General features: G+C 41.6%; 1 protein-coding gene across 1 annotated transcript in view; it reads left to right on the forward strand.

The window, feature by feature from the left end:
• The window catches only part of slit1b (slit homolog 1b (Drosophila)), a 118,055-nt gene that overhangs the window by 81,651 nt on the left and 15,164 nt on the right, over positions 1 to 21,240 (forward strand). The window contains exons 23-33 of the mRNA XM_049570777.1: positions 2,180 to 2,251; positions 6,404 to 6,475; positions 6,710 to 6,781; positions 9,174 to 9,337; positions 17,314 to 17,438; positions 17,743 to 17,837; positions 18,871 to 19,010; positions 19,199 to 19,292; positions 19,509 to 19,646; positions 20,136 to 20,364; positions 20,499 to 20,629. Coding sequence (XP_049426734.1) covers positions 2,180 to 2,251; positions 6,404 to 6,475; positions 6,710 to 6,781; positions 9,174 to 9,337; positions 17,314 to 17,438; positions 17,743 to 17,837; positions 18,871 to 19,010; positions 19,199 to 19,292; positions 19,509 to 19,646; positions 20,136 to 20,364; positions 20,499 to 20,629 — 1,332 coding nt within the window. The remainder of the gene's footprint in view (positions 1 to 2,179; positions 2,252 to 6,403; positions 6,476 to 6,709; positions 6,782 to 9,173; positions 9,338 to 17,313; positions 17,439 to 17,742; positions 17,838 to 18,870; positions 19,011 to 19,198; positions 19,293 to 19,508; positions 19,647 to 20,135; positions 20,365 to 20,498; positions 20,630 to 21,240) is intronic.

Below are 21,240 nucleotides of genomic sequence, written 5' to 3' on the forward strand. Positions count from 1 at the left end.
AAATAAAAAATACAATCAAATATCAGCTTAAAGTATAGTCAAAAAACAAAACATAGCAAATACATAAAACTAACTACAAAACAAAACAAACAAATCTAACGAAATACAGACAATACAATAGAATATTGCTGAAACTCACGCCTAAACAGATGTGTTTTTAACTGCCTTTTAAAAATATCCACAGAAGAGGCAGCTCTAAGCTCATATGGAAGTGCATTCCACCATTTAGGAGCAATGGACTCAAAGGCTCTGTCACCTTTAGTTTTTAATTTTGTATGAGGGACAGCAAGTAGAAGGCGGTCAGCAGACTGCAGTGACCTCACAGGACAGTGATAAGACACAAGATCTACCAAGTATGCAGGGGCATGACCATGGCGGGCCCACTAAGTGATAGTAAGAATTTTGTATTGAATCCTGAAATTAACAGGAAGCCAGTGCAAGGACGCCAAAACAGGAGTGATATGACTGAATCTGTGAAATCTAGAAAGAAACCTAGCGGCAGCGTTCTGGACTAATTGGAGGCGGTCTAATAAAGTTTTGTTGAGACAGGTGAAGAGAGAATTGCAGTAGTCAAGACGTGAGGAAACAAGAGCATGGATGATCATTTCTAGCTCGGAATGAGATACTATGGATCTGAGTTTGGAAATGTTTTTGAGGTGGAAAAGGCAGGAGCGAGTTATAGTTTAGATGTGCTCACCAAGAAGCATGGCCTGGTCAAATATGACCCCAAGGTTTCTCAGACTGGTGCACACATACTGTATGTAGTAAGGGACTCTAAGCAGCTGGCCACTTAAGAAGCTGAGACGTCAGGGGCAACAATTAATACTTCAGTTTTGGCTGCATTCAACTGAAGAAAGTTACTAGCCATCCAGTCCATAATTAATTAATTGATTAGCAAGAGCTAGCAGTTTGCTTATTCACAAATGCCTGGGAAATGCATGCTTAATAATGGCTTAAATATGCCTTTCAAATGACAAATATGATACATGACTCAAGAGGGAGGCAGAGCCGAGCTGTGCTGGATGATCTAATGTAGCCGGGCCTGATTACGTTACTGTTACGTACTCTACCACCATGGCAAGCATGTATAATTTCAACCAACGATCCATTTCCATACCCAGTAATCTGCTTATCTGTTTTAAACTACTTCAATAAAGTCATGGAAATTAGGTAAAATATGACAGAAAAGTTTTGAAAACTACACCATCTGTAGGTGAGTGGACAACCTCCCCTCACTCCACCCCTTCTGTACCTGTTGGTCTGCTGCCGTGGCCGAGGCAGAAGGGCGCCGGAGGGTTGGTGTTGTGTCGAAGTCTGTTTCCCTCCTTTTACAGTGATGCTTCCCATAGTCCCACCCTCTGTGGTTGGTTTGGATTTAGGACGAGGGAAACACATATCACTGGGAAACAGTTTTTGACACAACACTGGCTCACTCTCTGCAGCAGTGGTTTTGGTGTTGGGTCTATTTTGTCCTTAAAACCTTAAAATTCAGTAAACCAAAATATTATGTTTAAGGTCACACGTACTTGTTTTTGTTACATGTAGTCAACTGTTTTTGAGCCTGCAGGTAATACCAGCTCTTTTCACCAGCACTACAAGTATATTTCAGACCTCTGGGAAACACTGCCCTGGAATTAAAACACGAGCTTCAGCACTTCAACCTCATAGTTACAGCTTCATTTTTTATTGTTAATCTCAAATTTTGACATGACTGACGTATACTGGATGGAAAGGAGCTGCATGTGCAGACAAACCTCATGGTCACTGTATTCACAAACATATCCAGCAGGGGGAGCTGTGGACTGTGTAGTTAAATCTGTGGCGCAAAGTCCAGTTTATACCAAAAAGCTCCATGTGTTTATTTATTTATTTATTTATTTATTTATTTATCTATCTATCACAAACAGACATACAGGTAAACTTCGTCATGTGATCAACTCAATTCAGTGTTAAACAGTATTTTAAGATGTACTTATTGGGAGAATGTGTGTGTCTGTGTGAGAGTGTTTATGTTATGGAGAGAGATCTCAGTGTGTAATAGTGTGTGTGTGTGTGTGTGTGTGTGTGTGTGTGTGTGTGTGTGTGTGTGTGTGTGTGCCTGTTTGGTTTGGGTATCTAATGGTACCCTTGCAGTGTATCGTGTGTGTGTATTGATATAATTTGATCTTTGCCTTTGCAGAGATCTGAGCAACAATAAAATCAGCTCCCTCTCCGATGACTCCTTCTCCAACATGAGCCAGCTCACCACTCTGTGAGTCCACACACACACACACACACACACACACACACACACACACACACACACACACACACTTACTTACAAATGTCCTTTATCAAATATTAAAGGAGACTTTTACCCTTAATTGATGTTCTGAAGACAGAAAAAGCTAAATTTACCAGATTTAGATGAATGATTAATTGAAATCATAACAACACATGAAGGCAGCAGACATTTTAAATGATTTACCTTTGACAAGAGTTTCATCAGTTCTTTTGACACATACACGGATTCATAGCAGTCAGAGGTCAAGGGGTCATAACCTTGTTCATTACAGAAATTTAATCATCATAGACATGAATTTAACTTTAATTTAGTCAGTTAGAGAGGAAACATAATGCATTTTTCAACTTTAAATCTTGCACTTACGATACAACCTTTAACTTCATGTTTAAAAAATGATTACAAAATTCATCTTCGGACAGTTTCCTTTCTCTGTGAACCTTGAAATAAGGAGAGGTATGTATATATATTAGACCAAAAACCATAAAATAAATCACACTTTATTGAGGTAACTCAAGATGTAAATTATGATAAAGCGTGCTTAGATCCAGAGTTAATGTCTATATTTATCATATGTACAGCAATTACAGGGGAGCATTCTTTGGCAATGAACTTCTTCATTCTCATGCTCCCTCCATCAATGCTACGACAAAATGTGAAAAAACAAAAGAAGAAGAAGAAACACAGAAGTAGAAAAGATATTTAGGACACGGTGTGCAGTTGTGACACAAATGAATAAACTGTAATTTAAACAGGATAGAATAAATAATGTGCATGTGTAGGGTGCCGCAATACACTGGAATTGATGATAACTGTAACATAGCATTTTTATTTAATTTATTTTTTTCTAAAAATATTGCGATATAGCTGTTGTGAATTCTTTTGGCCACACTTACTAACATTAAGTCAAAGTACAGTTAGGTATACCAGTGTATGATGAAAATCGATTTATTGTGTTAGTTTGGCTAAAACCGGACTTTAAAAATACATGAAAACATGTTGGTCTGACTGAAATTGTGCTAAATCAAATTTCTCAAAGTCGGACTAACACACCTAGCGATTGTGAGCTGAATTCCTCCTGCATGTATACAGTCAATCAGACCCAAACTGGCCGAGGCGCTCTGAGCATGCTCCACAGTTTCCACCTAGCGCTTTGACCTGCAAGACAAATAGCATTAAATACCCGGTAACAACATGGTGAAATCTACATCCAGAGCTGTGCATTTCTGGACAGACGAAATGTACAGAGCTGTAAAGTTGTCCACCATGGTACCAGTTAGCAGCTAGCTAACCGTAGCTAACTTGTTTGTCCATTGTTTGGTCTGTGACGTAATAGGTCAACCAGCAAAAGGTCCACTACTAACAAGCTGAAAGGTGGCGTATATCCACCTATCGTAGCAGAGTAGGACATACTTTGGTCAGTAAATCAAATCCATACAGCTATAACTATAGCTCCACTTAACTGTGCATTTAAACGTACTCACTGGCAACCACTTAAGTCATATTCTGTTATCTGTTATCTCATCCTGAGCCTCGCCAGCCTCAGCTCAGTGTTTATTGTTTGGAAGGTTTTTATCAGGAGCTGAATTATTTGCAAAGGTCTCTTCCTCTCCAAAACAAACCTACCAGGTAATTAAAACTGGTAAAGACACTGACTAAAGCAGTTTCACATCATAAATCAGTGTTTCTGTTTGTCTCGTCACAGACGGGCTGTTAGCCTAGCACCTGCAAATGGGTGCTCACCTTTTTTTCTCTAAAAACTTAAGATGTAGATGTTCAGGAGGTTTTAACTGTGAGCTGAATCATCCACAGAGGTCTCTTCCTCTCCGAAACAAGCGGACCAGGTGATTAAAACCGGTGAAAATACTGTTTTACATTCAAAAATCTGTGTTTTTCAATCCCTGCTTGCTGTAGAAGGGCTTTTAACTGTGGTGGCTGATGCGAAAATACAAATGACACTCTCTAGAGCTGGAGTTTTATTTGTCCTTTCTGGGCTATTGTAGAAACATGGCCGTGCAATGTGGTGATGCCAGTAGACGAGGACCCTGTAGGTATATAATCAGCTTGTTCTAAAGCCGTGTTTCCACCAAGCCGTACAGTTCAATACAGTTCAGTTCAGTACTTTTTTTTTCTGTTTCCACTGTGGTGGAAGACAAGGGTCTAAGTGCCATGTATAAAGGGTTACTTTTGGTTCTAAAGGCACCATACTGAAAGTGTTAGCAAAAACACAGGGATTCTTACTTTCAGGTGATTAAAAAACTAAAGAAAACATACTTTTTATATTATATTCCATTTCTGCAAATATATCCCCTTCATCCTACAAACTGGCCCTTTAAAGCCCCAACTTTGGCATTTTGGCTGTGGCCATCTTGTTTTTTTGGAGCCAGAAGAGACCATATTTTGGGGAGAGACAGTATCTGCAGACAGCCTGTCACTCAAAGTTACCTGCCCTTAATTATGTATAACTGTAAGCCTTACTAAAATGTAAAAAAAACAAAACAAAAAACTTACAGCTGTCATGAAGAGTGAAGTTACTTATAGAGAGCAAAACTGTTTTTTGTACCAGGCTGTTAACATGTTTATTTCTGCAGTTAAGTTTGCCATTTTAACACAGAGGTCTGTGGGGAGTGACACACAAACGTATAAAGTACAAGACAGTATTGTCAGTGAACCTTGTGAGGTGGAATCACAATGGCGTTAGCCACCTGTGTAGGCTATGGCGTAGTATCTGTTGCACAAGTATAAATCCCCCTTAAAGGGATAGTGCACCCAAAAATGAAAATTCAGCCATTATCTACTCACCCATATGCCGATGGAGGCCCTGGTGAAGTTTTAGAGTCCTCACATCCCTTGTGGAGATCGGTGGGGGGAGTGGCTAGCACACCTAATGGCAGACGGCGCCCCAGACTAACGTCCAAGAACACAAAATTGAATCCACAAAGTATCTCCATACTGCTCATCCGTAGTGATCCAAGTGTGCTGCAGCCCCGACATAAAAAGTTGTTTCGAAAAACGTCATATGAACTCTGTTTTTAGCCTCACTGTAGCCTGTAGCTCTGACTGCTTCTCTGTGCTCTGTGCTCACGTGTGCGCGCTTGCGCGAGACCAGCGAAAGCATGAGCTTTGCTCACCCGTGTTTACATCACGTGACACGTGCACCACAGGGGGAGACAACAGTAACCACAGAGCTAAAAGATCATTTGCACTACGGTCTTTTAGCAAAGGACAGTCCAACATGTCTGAGGACTTTGAAATTGAGGAGGAACAGCATTTCTTTGTTGAGCCGTATTTGTTTGAGCCCGAGTATACGGACGGAACTCAGGCTACTGGACGAAGCAGCCGCCGCAGCTCATGAGCCTAACCCTCAGCCAGCTGCAGAATATCGGAGTCGAGCACTGGAAACCTGTTGGTGTAGTTGTTTCAAATGCAAAGCAATGCCAACGGATGAGGAAAGTCTTTGCTGCTCAGACTGGGAATTGGTGATGCCTGCACTTGAGAATCTGGACATCAGTACTGACAAGACTGCCGCTCTTCAGAGACCGTGCATCATCGATCACCCTGAGTGCGCACACGTGAGCGCAGAGCACAGAGAAGCAGTCAGAGCTACAGGCTACAGTGAGGCTAAAAACAGAGTTCATATGACGTTTTTCCAAAAAACTTTTTATGTCACGGCTTCAGCACACTTGGATCACTACGGATGAGCAGTATGGAGATACTTTGTGGATTCAATTTTGTGTTCTTGGACGTTAGTCTGGGGCGCCGTCTGCCATTAGGTGTGCTAGCCGCTCCCCCGGCCGATCTCCGCAACGGATGTGAGGACTCTAAAACTTCACCAGGGCCTCCATCAGCATATGGGTGAGTAGATAATGGCTGAAGTTTCATTTTTGGGTGCACTATCCCTTTAATGGAGCCAGCCTCAAGTGGTTGTTCAACGAACTGCACTGTTTTTGAACTCTTCAGCACTTCCATGTTTGCTTCATTTTTCAGCCCCTAAAGTTGCCGCTTGAGCACAAGCAATTGAGCACAATTGTATGCAGTTGCAGTAGTAGCAGCACAGTGTGTTAATACCGACTGTATCTTAGAGGTCGAACTGTCATTGTTTTGTTGTTTCTCCCCCTGCAGGATCCTCAGTTACAACTCTCTACGCTGTATCCCTCCTCTGGCCCTGGGTGGCCTGCGCTCCCTGAGACTGCTGTGAGCAAACACTCACTCACACACACACACACACACACACACACACACACTCACAAACACTGTACTATACTTGTCACCGACCAGACCACATCACTGTCGTCCCCTCACTTTATTCGAGCCATCATCTGTTTTTGGTCTTTAAATATTCCCCTGTTGCTGTCTCTCAGAGCCATTGTGGTCTCTGGGTTGTTCAGTTTGACCGTTTTTTTACCCTCCGCTGTGTCCGTCTTTCAGCTCTCTCCATGGCAACGACATCTCCGAGCTGCAGCAGGGCATCTTCAGTGACGTGGCCTCTCTGTCTCACCTGTAAGCACTCAAATATACATGTAGTACGCACACATGTACATGAGTAATGACAGCAGCAGCTGAGTGTAACGGACAGCAGGGTCTGCCCTCGCTGACAGAATGAGGTCTGTGTGTGTGTGTGTGTGTGTGTGTGTGTGTTCCTCCCCCTGCCTTTATAGCTCCAGTCAGATGGAGTCCAGTTCTCGGAGAGTGAGTGGTTTCAAGTGGCTGCTTGGTGGATTGAATTAGCTGGAGTGAGAGATCCATCGTTTCCCATGGGTCTATTGATCTGAGCCGTGTGTGTGCGTGTGTGTGTGTGTGTGCGTCTGCATATACAATATAATCATCCTCAGTCGGGCATGACCCATGTGAGTCAATCTGAGGGTCTACAGTAAGTGTGGAGAGAGGAGGGGTAGATGGATGTTGGAGGGGAGGTTGAAGCTGAAGAGGAATAAGAAAGGGAGGAGGAGAAGAAGTGATTGAGGGCAGGAGGAGGGAGGGAGTATTTTTATTTTTGTCTTCTGATGCGTGAAATCAATTCAGAAATCAAATCCTGCCAGTCAGGATAATGAGTCAGACTGTAAAATAATCTCGTGGAACTAATTCTGGTGCAAAGATGGACTTTTTTTTGGACTTTTAATGTTTGTTTTTTTTTTGCCGCTCCCTTCTGTTTCCCTTGGCTCTTAAATATATAAACCAGCATATAATAATTTAAAATATTTGTAATTGGTTAGGTGTAGTTAAGTTTACTTTGGGCTTTCTGACAGGAAGGCCTTATGATCCCAGCAGCTGGCTGACTTTTTCTCCACCCATAGCGTAACAAATTACAGGTAATATTTAAACTTCTTACTCACTGTGGCTTTAAGTCACTACGTCCCGTGACAGAACAACATGGATGACATGTCTGTCAGCGATAGACTGGACAGGAGTTTCACAGGTTTCCCATTGTTTTAGCATTTACACTCAGAGGTCCAGTGTGACTGGAGGTGATCCAGATGTGGTGACATGACATCACGTGTGGGTGTTTTCATCCTCATCACTTGTTCCTGACGGAGATAAATCGACCAAGAAGAATTGAATATTCTCTCATATGACCTTGTTCTGTGTGTGTGTGTGTGTGTGTGTGTGTGTGTGTGTGTGTGTGTGTGTGTGAGCATTACATGGTGACTGATATTTGATCCTACGTTACTCTGATAATCTTATCAAATGAATCAATTGTCCTGGTGTAAATGAACATTATTAGCGCCATGATTGTGTGTGTGTGTGTGTGTGTGTGTGTGTGGGTGTCGGTGTCTGTGTCACTGTCTGTAGCTGAACAGAGCTGTGAGGACTGAGAGCTCCACCATGTGGCTTTAAAAATTAGTGCAGATTTGTTGATGTGTTGAATTTTCTTTCTATCAGTCTTTCTTTATCCTTTATTTCTTTTTTCTTTCTTTTGTTCTCATCTATCTTGCTTTCTTTTGTCTTTTTTGTCCCCATTTTTCTTTCTTTCTTTCTTTCTTTCTTTCTTTTTCTTTTGCTCTTTCCATCATCTGTCTTTTTCTTTCTGTCTCCACCTTTGTTTCACCATGTGGCTTTAAAAATTAGTGCAGATTTGTTGATGTGTTGAATTTTCTTTCTATCAGTCTTTCTTTATCCTTTATTTCTTTTTTCTTTCTTTTGTTCTCATCTATCTTGCTTTCTTTTGTCTTTTTTGTCCCCATTTTTCTTTCTTTCTTTCTTTCTTTCTTTCTTTTTCTTTTGCTCTTTCCATCATCTGTCTTTTTCTTTCTGTCTCCACCTTTGTTTGTTTGTTTTTCTCTATCAATCTGTCCGTCCGTCTGTCCGTCTTTCTTTCATTTCTTCTTTCCTTCTTTCATCTATCTTTCTTTCTTTTTTCTTTCTGTCTCCATCTTTGTTTGTTTCTCTATCCGTATATCTGTCCATTTTTCTTTCTTTCTTTCTTTCTTTCTTTCTTTCTTTCTTTCTTTCCCCAGCATCTTTACCTTTTTGATTTATCATTTTCTTTCCCTTTACTTTCTCCTACCATTTCTTTATCTGCCTTTCCTACATTTCCTCTTTCCAACCATCCCGTCTTTCTCATCTCTTCTTTTACTTTTCTCCTTTCCCCTCTTTCTCCCATTATAATATCATTTCCTCTTTCCCTCTCCATCTCCCCCTTACTATTTATTTTGCACCATTCTGTCCTTTTGTCCTGCCCTTTCTCTCTTTCTCCTTTCTTTTCTTTCTTCATTTTACTTTTCTTTCTTTCCGTCTCCCTCTGGTTTCTGTTTACCAGCCTCTATAATTAATACACTTCTCACCTCCTTATCCTTCCTACCTTTTTTCCTTCCTTTCCCTTTTCCTTTCTCTCTACACCAGGAAGCCTTGGCGCTGTCAGAGAGCTGACTCTTTGTTTATTTCCTTCTATCAGAGCGATTGGAGCCAACCCTCTGTACTGTGACTGCCGTCTGCTCTGGCTGTCTGACTGGGTGAAGAGCGGCTATAAGGAGCCCGGTATCGCCCGCTGTGCCGGACCCCGCGGCATGGAGGGCAAGCTGTTGCTCACCACTCCCGCCGACAAGTTTCAGTGTCTGGGTAAGCTGGCAGGAAGCCGCCCTAACATAAGAACACACACTCACACTCACTAACTGCACATGAAAGAAAAATCCTGCACTAGCTTCATGTCTCACACTTGTTTAGATCATTTTTGTATTCTTTGGTGTCGGTAAAGATATTTATTTGTTTATTAAAAGTGCTTTCTTAATCAAAGTGGCCTGACATGTAAACCCATTCACATGATGCCAACATCATCTGTGTTCTTTCAGTGATTTGAGCTGAAAACAAAGTTAATTGGCGATTTAAACCCTGTGTGATCCTGTCGTTTAATTTGTAAAACGAGCTAAGAGAATAAACACCCACACACTGCTGCTTCCTAATAGATGAGGAGATAGATAGATGAATAGATTAATGAAAGGGAGCCTTTTAGTCCGTGTGACCTTCATCAGGAGTTGGCTGCTTTCACTCCTACACACCTGTCACAGCCGAAGACACCGCAGTGCACACTGTATTTGACTGTGAGGTAAATCTCTAAAGAAGAAAAGTTGCCTTAATGAGAGACAAATTTTGCCAAAGACACACATTCCTTGAGATTACCGTCGCTTTGTGAGCTGAATTCTAATTTTCTTGTAGATACACAGGCCTCTATTTTAAGAGTGCAGTCACTAAGAACATCATGCACAATGCTTGTTATGTGTGCAAGGTCAGAGCGGGGGCGAAGCTGACATGATATCGTCATTCATTTGGATGTAAGTGAACTATGGCTACACTGAAATGAAGACAATAAACGTACAGATAAGAGAGCCTGATTTACCTGGCTGAATTAGATTGTTTTAAATAAATGATTTGTTAGACTGCTCTCAGGTAGATCTGGTCATTTACATTTGCTGTCCAGAACGACTTGTGGCTTCTACTTTTTTAGATTATTTTTGAGGCTGATAATTACATCAGCATTTCATAGTCTGAAAGCATATTGGACGATATTCTTTTTTAAGTTAAAACAAATGTCTTTGATAGGTAGTCCTTAAATTTGGTCAGTAAAGAAATGTGACAAACAACAACTGAGCGGAAAGTTTTGCAGCTGAAAAAATGCAAACAAACTACACAATGGTGACATTGTTTCTAAATGTTCTCAAGCAAATATTTGTCATTTCTGTACTGATAATTAATTCTCGTTATTTATCAGCATTATTGGAAATGAACTTTTTCTTCCATCAGCCAAAGTGGCTGATTTTAAATTCTACCACCCACCCATATTTTTCACCAGCCACCATTTTGTTATTGCACTTTACTGTAACTAACTTTTGTGTAATGTTTGTCTTGCTTTAAAAAAAAAAAAAAACTAACACGCATTTCCCCATAAAATTATTGATTTGATTTATTCACATATGGTTATCCATTTTTAATTCTCTCTCCTTCACACACCACACACACACAAATGCACAAAAACAAAATACAGATACCCAAAAAGCAGTTCACTCAAGTCAGAACTTTAACAATCTACCATCCACATACAGTGTCCCCTTTCCTCCTCATTTCATTTCCTTTCATTTATTTATTTATTTATTTATTTAATGAACTGGGACAGTGCACATTTATCAACATTAATGCAATAAACATCAATGTAAATGCACCAGACTTACCACAAATGCTAAATTTCATCCTTAGTCATCATCAGAATCCAGCAGTACTATTGTTTCCTCCTGACCCCTCCTTAAAATCAGGCTGTCTTGATTGGATGCTGTCCTGGTGCCAGAGCTGGACGGCAGGGATTATATGTACGGTCAGGGCCGCCCCTCCCTAAACGCAGAACACGCGCTGTGCGTAGGGCCTCATCTTCCATGGGGGGCCACATTTTGCGCGAGGGGACGCATTTGCGCATATGTGTGATGGATGCGCACATGCGCTACCGTGAGGCGTGCGTAAAATCAGCTCGAGGAAGGAGAGAAGAGACCTGACCGCCCATGCGTCGCTGCAATGATTGACAGCACTCCACATCTGAACAATCAGAGGGGTGCGCTGGCAGGCACTTGCAGAGCTGCAGCAGGTGAAGTGTTGTCCACATGTCGTCCAAAAGAGCTTCAGGAGTATGTGCGGGGTTGGGAGGGAGGGCGGGCTCCACGGAGGGGGAGACCCGAGCCTCGGGGGTATGTGCGGGGCCGGGAGGTCGGATGCGCCCAGAGAGGGGCGAGGGAGAAATATAACAAAATAAGATTAAATAGGAAAGAATGTCTCTGTATTTTATTTCTGTTTTCAGTGTTTAATTAAGGTGGGAGAGGCGGAGGGCTGAGGGAGATCGGACACCTCCAGAGAGGGGAGAGGGAGAAATATAACAAAATAAGATTAAATAGGAAAGAATGTCTCTGTATTTTATTTCTGTTTTCAGTGTTTAATTAAGGTGGGAGAGGCGGAGGGCTGAGGGAGATCGGACGACTCCAGAGAGGGGAGAGGGAGAAATATAACAAAATAAGATTAAATAGGAAAAACCTGTCTCCCTCTTTTATTTTATTTTCAGTGTTTAATCAAGGGTGGGGGATTGAGGTGGTGGAAGTTACTTTCTTTAGATGAGTAATTGATGGCTATTTGAGACTCAGATTTGTTTATTTATTTATTTCAGTTTGAAGTTATTTTTATTTAATATTTATTTATTTGTTTATTTATTTATTTTAATTTTTTCTTTTATTTGACTCATACAGCCAAACTAGTGTATCTACAGTACATTTGTTATTGCCAGTAAAGGTTGTCAAGTTAAATGGCAAGTTGTTGTACGGTCATTTTGTACCTATGATACATTTGGGATGGGGGCCTCCAAATAAAATTTCGCTTAGGGCCCCATTTTGGTCAGGGGCAGCCCTGTGTACGGTCATGCGTGCACAAATTCTACACAGGAACTTTAAACTGTATGCCAACAAGCTGATTGCTGTACGTTGTTGTTGTTGTGTGCAGTTAGCAAACAGCAATAGTGAGCGAGTTGTGTGTGTCGGCGTTACTTTACCAGTTGTAGGGTATGCAAATGGAAACGCATTGTACATGCTAATGCACATTCGAAAGCGTCACTCAGATGTGCCGATCCCTGGAATGGCGATAAAACAACCTGGAGCCCGACTTAGTTTACCCACCACCATGACTGGTAGGTTGATCAAATTCACCTGCCACTGGCCAATGTCACCTGTTACTCCTGGACTCTCAATAAAAATATTCTGAGATAACCACAGTGTTCTCTGTCACTCTACACAGATGACACACAGCTATACGTTCCACTTAAATACAATAATTCTAAGAGCATAGATAATCTCATAAAATGTGGTTGCATTAATTTATCCTAAGCGCTGTACAATTTGCCTGTCACAGCCCCACTGTGATGACAGTGAGCTACTATTTAGTGCTCAAGGTTTGACGTCGACGTGGGAACGGGAGGAGCCAGGGATCGAACTGCCCAGCCTGTGACTAGTAGACGACCCACTCTACCTCCTGAACTAGTCTCATAACTTCCTTGATTTTATGATGATGACAAATTAGAGTTCACTGTATTTGGATCTGAAAATTCTACCAAACAGTCTGAGAGGAGCTCTAGATGACATTCAGAGTGTTAATGTAGCAGCGAACAACTATATGCTATGTGAAGATGGTGTAGTTGTAGTTGTAGTTGTAATCTGAGCTTCTCTGTTCTTAGTTGTGGTTGACGGACCAGGTGCTTGTGCATATTAGTGCACGTGAGTCCCGTGTGTGTGTCCTACTCACTAGCTAATTGCCGTCGCTTTGCACTGTGCTTAAAAGGTGGTTATCGCTGATATCAGGACGGCTTTGTCCTGTAAAGCCTAGTTCACATTACACGATTTTTACCCTGCTTTTGCGTTGCGGAGACTATCATAATCTTTTGAGTGTTCATACCTGGCGACGTGTGTTTCTGTCAGCGGGAGTCTCGCCAACTGGGTTACGACCTGTATGTGCACACCACAAGATTTCTCCAAGAGCCCTCGCCGACAGAGCCCCAGATAACGCTGTCACAAAGACATGGATATTCTTCACACACACATGGAGTCACACGGAGACACACAACGTGCTCCCTGTGATCCTGTGGAAGCCGCCATTGTTGTTGTTGCTTGCCGGCTTGTCAGTGTTGCCAGATCTTGGGAGAGAAATAAGCAACCAGGGCTATGGAAACAAGCCCAAAAGAAGCGACTATCATGTGTTTAAATAACTTATTAGATGGTTATATATAGAGGAAGGTGACGTTTAGAGAGCAAGCCCAAATAAGCAACTCCACCCACAACCCTGCGGCTTGTCCTCCTCACATTTCTTGCGTGCTGATGTGAGACGTATCCCTCCTCTCATTGGTTGATGCTCTTTGTCAGTCGTGTCACACTTCTCCAGTTTTCTAGCATGCCAGATATCCAGTCCCAGTCACAGACGAGGGGGTGGCTTGCTCGTAGGCTTGTTCACACATGAGGACTATCTGCTGACTCACCTCCGACCCAAGGTGGCTCTCCTCTGCGACGTCAAAATCACGGTGAAAATTGTGTAATGTGAACTCCTTTTTGGAGCTTAAGCTGCGTGCCCACCCTACAGTTCCCCCATGGTTAACACTGATGGCTCTTTCAACACTGCTGCCATTGTTGCACTGTTTGCACTGTTAGCACTGTTAGCTGCTAGCTTAAATATCTCCATAGATATCTCCATGTTTACAGGCATGTGTAGGCAACCCTGGCCCAGACTCAGAATCATAGACATGATCTTAATATCGTAAAGAGGTTGCTCGACAAAAAAACATCAACCTGACAGCTCGTAATCTTTCTATTTGATACAGATTTCTTTCGGTGATGAAGAAGAACACGATCCAGTCATGCTTTATTCATCTCAAGAAAATGTCAAAACTTGGTCATCCTTTTCTCCTGCTAATTTGCATAAAATAGTTTGCTCCTTTTCCTTCTCGGCTGAGCTTCTATGCTGCACTTTACTCAGGTATCAGTCATCAGTTCCCTCGACCGACACTGCTGTCATAACTGGAACCTAGAAATATGAACACATCCCACCTCTGCTTTAAATTCTAGTAATTACTTTTAAAGCACTAATAGCTTTGCTCCAAAATGTATTCCCAGACAAAAGGTGACCGGGCCTCTGCAATTAGAGCTCCCAGACTGTGGAACACCCACTGAGATTAAGACAGATTACATCTCTTACGTCTTTTAAATCCCTTCTTAAAACATTCTTTAAAAAACACCTTCATGCACTCTTGATATGTTTTTTTTTTTTTCCGGTTCTACCTTTCCATTCCTGCAATGTTATATTTTCCTGTGAGTTTAACTAGACGTTTAATGTCCTGTGATATTGTTTGTTTTTATAAACTCAATGTTTTACTTTTTCTGTGAAGCACTTTGTTAAGAAAGTGCTCTACAAACAGTTTTCTATCATATGTATTATAAGCCATTATTGGCCTATAATATTGCTTGTGCCGTTTCATCTGTCAGGTTGTAATCTTCATTTAACATGTCGTGTGACTTCTGAGACAGTTGTCTGCAGCAGTGGTGATTTATCTGTGTGATCTTTTATTCAGTGTTGTGTCTTATTCATTTGTGAGTGGGGATTTGCTTTCTACAGTCTTTCTTTGTTGAGTGAAAAGCTTAATTAATCTACAGTGACTTCAAGTTGTAAAATAATAAAAGATGAAGAGGTTCAGAGGTGCATAATTTTAACAGCTGAGAACACAATCTGGATTTTAACTTCCGTTTAAACATAACAGCAGAGGTCTGATCCCACCCTCTCCATAGTGTGAAGACAGTGTGAACTTTCCATTAGTGATGGTGTGATCAGATCCTGTGTGCATTATTACAGGCGCTAATTGATGCATTTCAAAATACTGCACTGTTAAATGAATTGTGAATAGTTTGCTGTAATTAACGTTCCCCCACATCTCGCGTGGAGCTTTTTTGTTTTGTTTCAATGCAAGAACACAAAACAAATTATGAGTGCGTCTTAATTCACTGAATGTGGCTTTGACACATGGTTAGCGATGTCGCCTCCTTTCTGCTCATTTACAGTGAATTTACAGGCTGCAATCGGTTGTGTTAAATTTTAGGCAGGTGCATGTTCATATGAACAATAACAGGTATATTTAAGCTTTTTTATTGACTTTGACAAGTCAACACAGCCAACAGCAGGGAAATAACAGCCATATTTAAGGTTCACATAAGAGTTTAACACAATACAGATAAATAATGAAGCTATGTGTTGTTGAGATGTTTGTATTATGTAGCATGTCTGATTTATTTTCTGTGGAACTCCCGACAGTAGCCTTCAAATAGAAATCATGAGCTCATGGTTACAAAAAAGGGAGTTGTATACATGATATGTTTGGCGTTCAAGTCGTGAGAACCGCACTTCTAAGCAACGGAAACATGGACGCTATTGTCTGCGTCTAGAAGCCAACAGGGCTAAATATTTAGCAAGCTATGGTAATGCAGGAAATGCAAAGGCATATAATGACAGAGAAAGACGTGAGATAAGATTTGGTATAAACACTTTATACGACTAAAATTATACTATTAACTTACAAATCAACTTACCATCCACCGAAAAATTAACTTCCGTGACCTCCACCATTTCAAAAAATGTCAGCAAACATGTCATAACTCGTGAACTCACAGCTTTCAGGAAATTTCCACTTACAAGGTCATAAATGCCACATGAGGACATTCATTATGGATAAAACCATCGACAGGTGAAGTGAATAACATTGATCATCCCCTTACAATGCAATGTTCTGCTTGTAAACCTTTGGTCCTGGCAAGGTGGTGTACCAGCACATCCTACAGCTGCTCAATCAGATTGGGAGCTGGAGAATTTTATGGCCAGATTAATTCCTTTAGCTCTTTGTCACATTCCTCGGGCCTTCCCTGAGCAGTTTTTGCGGTGTGATATGATGCACTGTCCTGCTGAGGGGGGCACTGCCACTTGCCATATGGAGGTGTACTTGGTCCCCAACAGTGTTTTGATGGGTGGACTGCGTCAAGTGGCGTCCACACGAATGCCAGAACCAAAGGTTTCCTAGCAGAGCATTGCATTGTAACAAGATCATCAATGTTATTCACTTCACCTGCCAGTGGTTTTAATGTTTTGGCTGGTTGGTGTATATCTTATCTCATAACATAGTTTATAATAACTCAGTTACATAACCTAATGATGATACACCATGCAACACCTACAACAATGTCGGCGGTCACTTAACACCTTTGACATCCTGTGCAGCAGAACAGCTGAGAGATGTTGTAAATAACTCAGTAAAGATACACAAAACTGTTATTTTGTAGTTAATATTAAATCGTGTGAAAAGAGACAACAGTAAACGACACACGCAGACAAGCTCGGGTGTGAAGTTCAGGAAACATTAAGGGAATACGTAACCTCCAAAATGATCATTTCTTCATCGCTTATGATGAATTCTATAAGAAACATGTTCTCGCATGCCTCCACGCTAAACAAAGAATCCAAAAACAATACAATATGAGGAAGAATACACACTCTCACACAGCTTGTGCAGTTTAATCCAAGTCTCATTTATCCACTTGTATGTTCTGTACTTACCAAACAGACAGTAAGAAACCGAACTGAACTGAATTTATGCTCTCTTCAAAGCCAGACTCAAACCAGTAATTTTACCTCACTGAACACAGGAGTTGCTGGTCTACCACTGCCTCGATCTGTTTGTGTTATTGTTTGACTTTAAATGGTTAGATAGGATTCACCAGAGTCACACACACCAGGCCTTTTACAACCAAACATCATCTCTGAATCCAAACAGAAGTCATGTCTGAACATAAATACAGATTAATCTTTCAAGCCATACAAAGTGATGAAAAAGAACATGATGAATGGTGAGATTTATTGTCTGTTTTATTCAGCCACCAGGTGTGATCTATCTAACACACAATTTTCTTTGGATCTCTGTCTGTTGCCTTCTATATATTGAGCCCATTATATCGTTTGCTGATCCCGTGTGTGTGTCTGTGTTTTGTCAGGTCCAGTCGAGGCATCTGTTCAGGCCAAATGCAGCCCATGTGTGGCGTCTCCCTGCCAGAACCAGGGCGTTTGTCAAGTCCACCACACAGAGCTGTATACCTGTACCTGCAAGTCTGGCTTCACGGTACCACACTGTGTGTTTGTGTTGTATGAGTGTGTGGCATGCTGCCAACAGGCTCATGAGTGTGTTTACTGTCACCTAGTGACATCTAATCAAAATGTTTCCCCCCGTAGACACAAAACAATCCATTTAAAAACCCGGAGCTGAACGTTTTAAAACCACCAATGTTTTCTGTGTGTTCGCGTGTTGTCAGTGATTATTTTGAGCCCACATCTGTCTCTGATAATAATCCCATCAAATTACTCAGCTGACCTGCTCTGATGTTAAAAAAAAGCTCTTTATTTAATGTTTGTGTGTGATATTTCAGGGTAAACACTGTGAGACTCCAGTCGACGCTTGTGTCAGTAATCCCTGCACCAACGGAGGGCTCTGCATCAGTGACGAACAGACCAGAGGGTTCAGGTAACAAGACTCAAAACTTATGTAGACTGGGGGATGTAAGAAAACAATAGACACACTTAACAAAAAAACAGCAGACACACTGTCCTATGAATCTGATTTTCTCTGTTTTCACCAGTTTTATTTTTTATCTCTGAAATTATTTTAGCCATGTTAGCAAAGTGGCTGTAGGAGTGATTCTTTATTGTCATATTCACAACAGTTACAGTGAAGCAGTCATTGCAACAAAAATCTTCAATCTCTCCAACAGTGCTTAGTAACGGTATAACATGTAACATCTCTTCATTAAAACATCTAAAAACAACTCAACCTACGTTATCTTTATTCTTAAGTTGCTTACTTACGTTACCCCGAGTGTCTCCAGCAATGTTCAAACCCAGAGAAATCTGTAATTTTATTCAAGGTAACTGTGTTTTTTATTTGAGCGTCATATCCACTTTACACCCTATTGTTGCTCCAGCTTCTTGGAAAACACAGAAGTCGGTGAGCCATTTTATTGTTTAGTATTCTTTGCACTGCTCGGTCTTAATAAAGCACAGCTATTCGTTGCCGGTGAACATTACATTAGCTAATGCGGCTATTTAGGGTTGCAACGCTATGGGATGTTTTTTACCTTGATGTGCATATGTGTTACCATGGTTGCCAATTGATTGATTTGCATAAATAGGTTATATTCTATATATACTTTATTCTGAAGCACTGTTAGGCATGTCTGCTACATCCTGAACCAAAAAAAAGCTAGGTGAGTTCAACATGTTCAGGTGGGAATTTAAAAACGCACGAGTCTCTAACAGGTTTTTAATGGAGAAAATATTTAATGAGTTGAAGCAAACACGACAGCATCACCTTTCGAACAAGCTGCTCTGGGCCTACACTGCTGTCAGACAACACTTGACAACATGAAGTGCTAATAAGTTGGTTATTAGCTAATGAATTTGCATGTTGTGATGTCATGAGTGACACTACACATGAGTATTTCTGCATATCTTACAGCCCACAAATATTACGGTTTATTTCTTTGCTTGTGTTTGTTTAGCTGTGCATGTGCATTTGGTTTCCACGGTACTTTCTGCGAGGTGAACGTGGACGACTGTCAGGACCACGGGTGTGAGAACGACGCCACCTGTGTGGACGGAGTGGGCAACTACACCTGCTTGTGTCCGCCAAACTACACAGGTGTGACAGCGGCATCGATTGGCACTTCACCTCCTCTCCTTCCACTCAGTGATTTTCATCAGGAAACAATAATGATAAAGCATTTTATAGACAATATAATTGATGAGGAGAGGAGAGATGAGGAGAAATGATCTGCTCTGAATGTTCGGACTGTTAAATGATTCCTCTTCCTCTCCTCTCACTCTCAGGTCTGTTTTGTGAGGAGGAGGAGGATGTGTGCTCTCCAGGTAGAAACCCCTGTCAGCATCAGTCCACCTGCATCAGCACTCCTACCGGCCCCAGGTGACAACACACACACACACACACATACACACACTTTATCACTGCCAGGCTCAGCAAAGTTTCAGATCCCAGATGAGATTAAAAATATAGACACACACAGACAAACATATACAAAGGTTAATGATAATTGCTGAGGTCTGTGTTGACTCCCCAAAATCCTACAACATGTGTCATGTAGTATGTGTGTGTGTGTGTTTGTATATGTGTGTGTTCTAGGTGTGTGTGTATCCCAGGCTGGGTGGGGCCGGACTGCGGTATAGATTATAATGAATGTGTGGACCATCGCTGTCAGAATGGAGCTCAGTGTGTCGACCGTCTGGATGGCTACAGCTGTGTCTGTCCACAGGGATACAGGTACTGGGAACACTTGGGAAACTGGGAATAGTGGGAACACAGGCGACACTGTAGATAGACTGGGGCTTTGGAAAATACTGGAAATTAGAAGTAGTTTCCAGTCTTATGTTAAGATTTCAGGAAACTTGATTTAAAATTATGTTTTCCCCCAATCTGCATGTGTGTTTCCATGCAGTGTGCTGGGCAGAGCATCAAAAGTTACACAAAGTCATCAAATGACAACTGAAAATCAGACGTTTATTATAACTTTTGATCCTTATTTTTAACTAATATGCATGTTTGAAACCCTCTAGTGGAATAGTGGAAAAGTGGAAAAGTTTGCACGCCTAAAAAGGATGTTGACATATGTATGCTTCTACCGATAGTTATGAATTAACCTTCCACATCAAAGAGTAACCCCAGTCAGATCCACCCACTGATGTGTACAGATTTTAAACTCTCTGTAAATATCAGTGGATGAAACTCTCTGTCATCTTCCTTTCCCCACAGTGGTGAGTTTTGTGAAGTGGCCCTACCTCCCCCGTCTCTCTGCCAGCTGACCCAGTGTCAGAACGGCGCCCCCTGTGTGGAGAAGACGGGGACTGCGATCTGTCAGTGTCTGCCGGGCTTCGAGGGTCAGAGCTGCGAGAAGCTGGTCAGCGTCAACTTTGTCGACAGGGATTCTTATGTTCAGCTGCAAGACGTCAAGAACTGGCCTCAGGCCAACATCACACTGCAGGTGAGGACGTCACACTGTAGAATGATAGAAATCGAATATCAGCAGTAGCAGACTAACACACATACAAACTGATCGGTGTGTCTTTCTTTATGTGTGTGTGTGTGTGTGTGTGTGTGTGTGTGTGTGTGTTTCAGGTGTCAACAGCAGAGGAAAATGGTATCTTGCTCTATAACGGAGACAACGAGCCAATCGCTGTGGAGCTCCATCAGGGTCATGTGAGGGTCACATATGATCCTGGGAACCAGCCTGCCACTGCTATCTACAGGTAGATGCACACACACACACACACACACACACACACACACAGAAGCACAATATATGTTGTTACAAGGATCCAACTCAGTTCCATCCTGTATGAAAACTGGTTAAAGGTGCAATTTGTAAGTTATGGCCAGAATTTTAGTTTAAAACTTTCAAAAAATGAACAAAAATCAACCGAACGTGAAAAATAACGATGTTGGCATTATGTCAAAGACAACTGTGTAATAAGATTAAGATGCAGAGATATCTACTGAAATTGGCACACTAACCAGCAAGCCCCAGCCCTCTCTGTCTTGTAGTACCACTTGTACCTTGAGAGTTGCCAGTGAGTCACTGTAGCCACGGGCGTCGTTTCAGCAAAAGCTAAGGTATGGCAATATGACATGACGTCACAGAGCTACTGATCTTGGAGTTTCAAAAATATGAACTTATATAAAACTTCACTTTGGTCTTTGACCTGTCAGAGTACATACTATGCTATTGAAAACTGTTTCAAAGGACATGAAGCTGTTTCTCACATTCATAATACCTCATGTCTGCATGTAATGCACGACTTGGTGAGAGCAGTGAAAACATCAGACCTATTTCGGCACATTTCAGCACCACGGACAGCGA

Source organism: Epinephelus fuscoguttatus, linkage group LG3 (assembly GCF_011397635.1).
Source record: "Epinephelus fuscoguttatus linkage group LG3, E.fuscoguttatus.final_Chr_v1".
In the NCBI taxonomy this organism is placed as follows: domain Eukaryota; kingdom Metazoa; phylum Chordata; class Actinopteri; order Perciformes; family Serranidae; genus Epinephelus; species Epinephelus fuscoguttatus.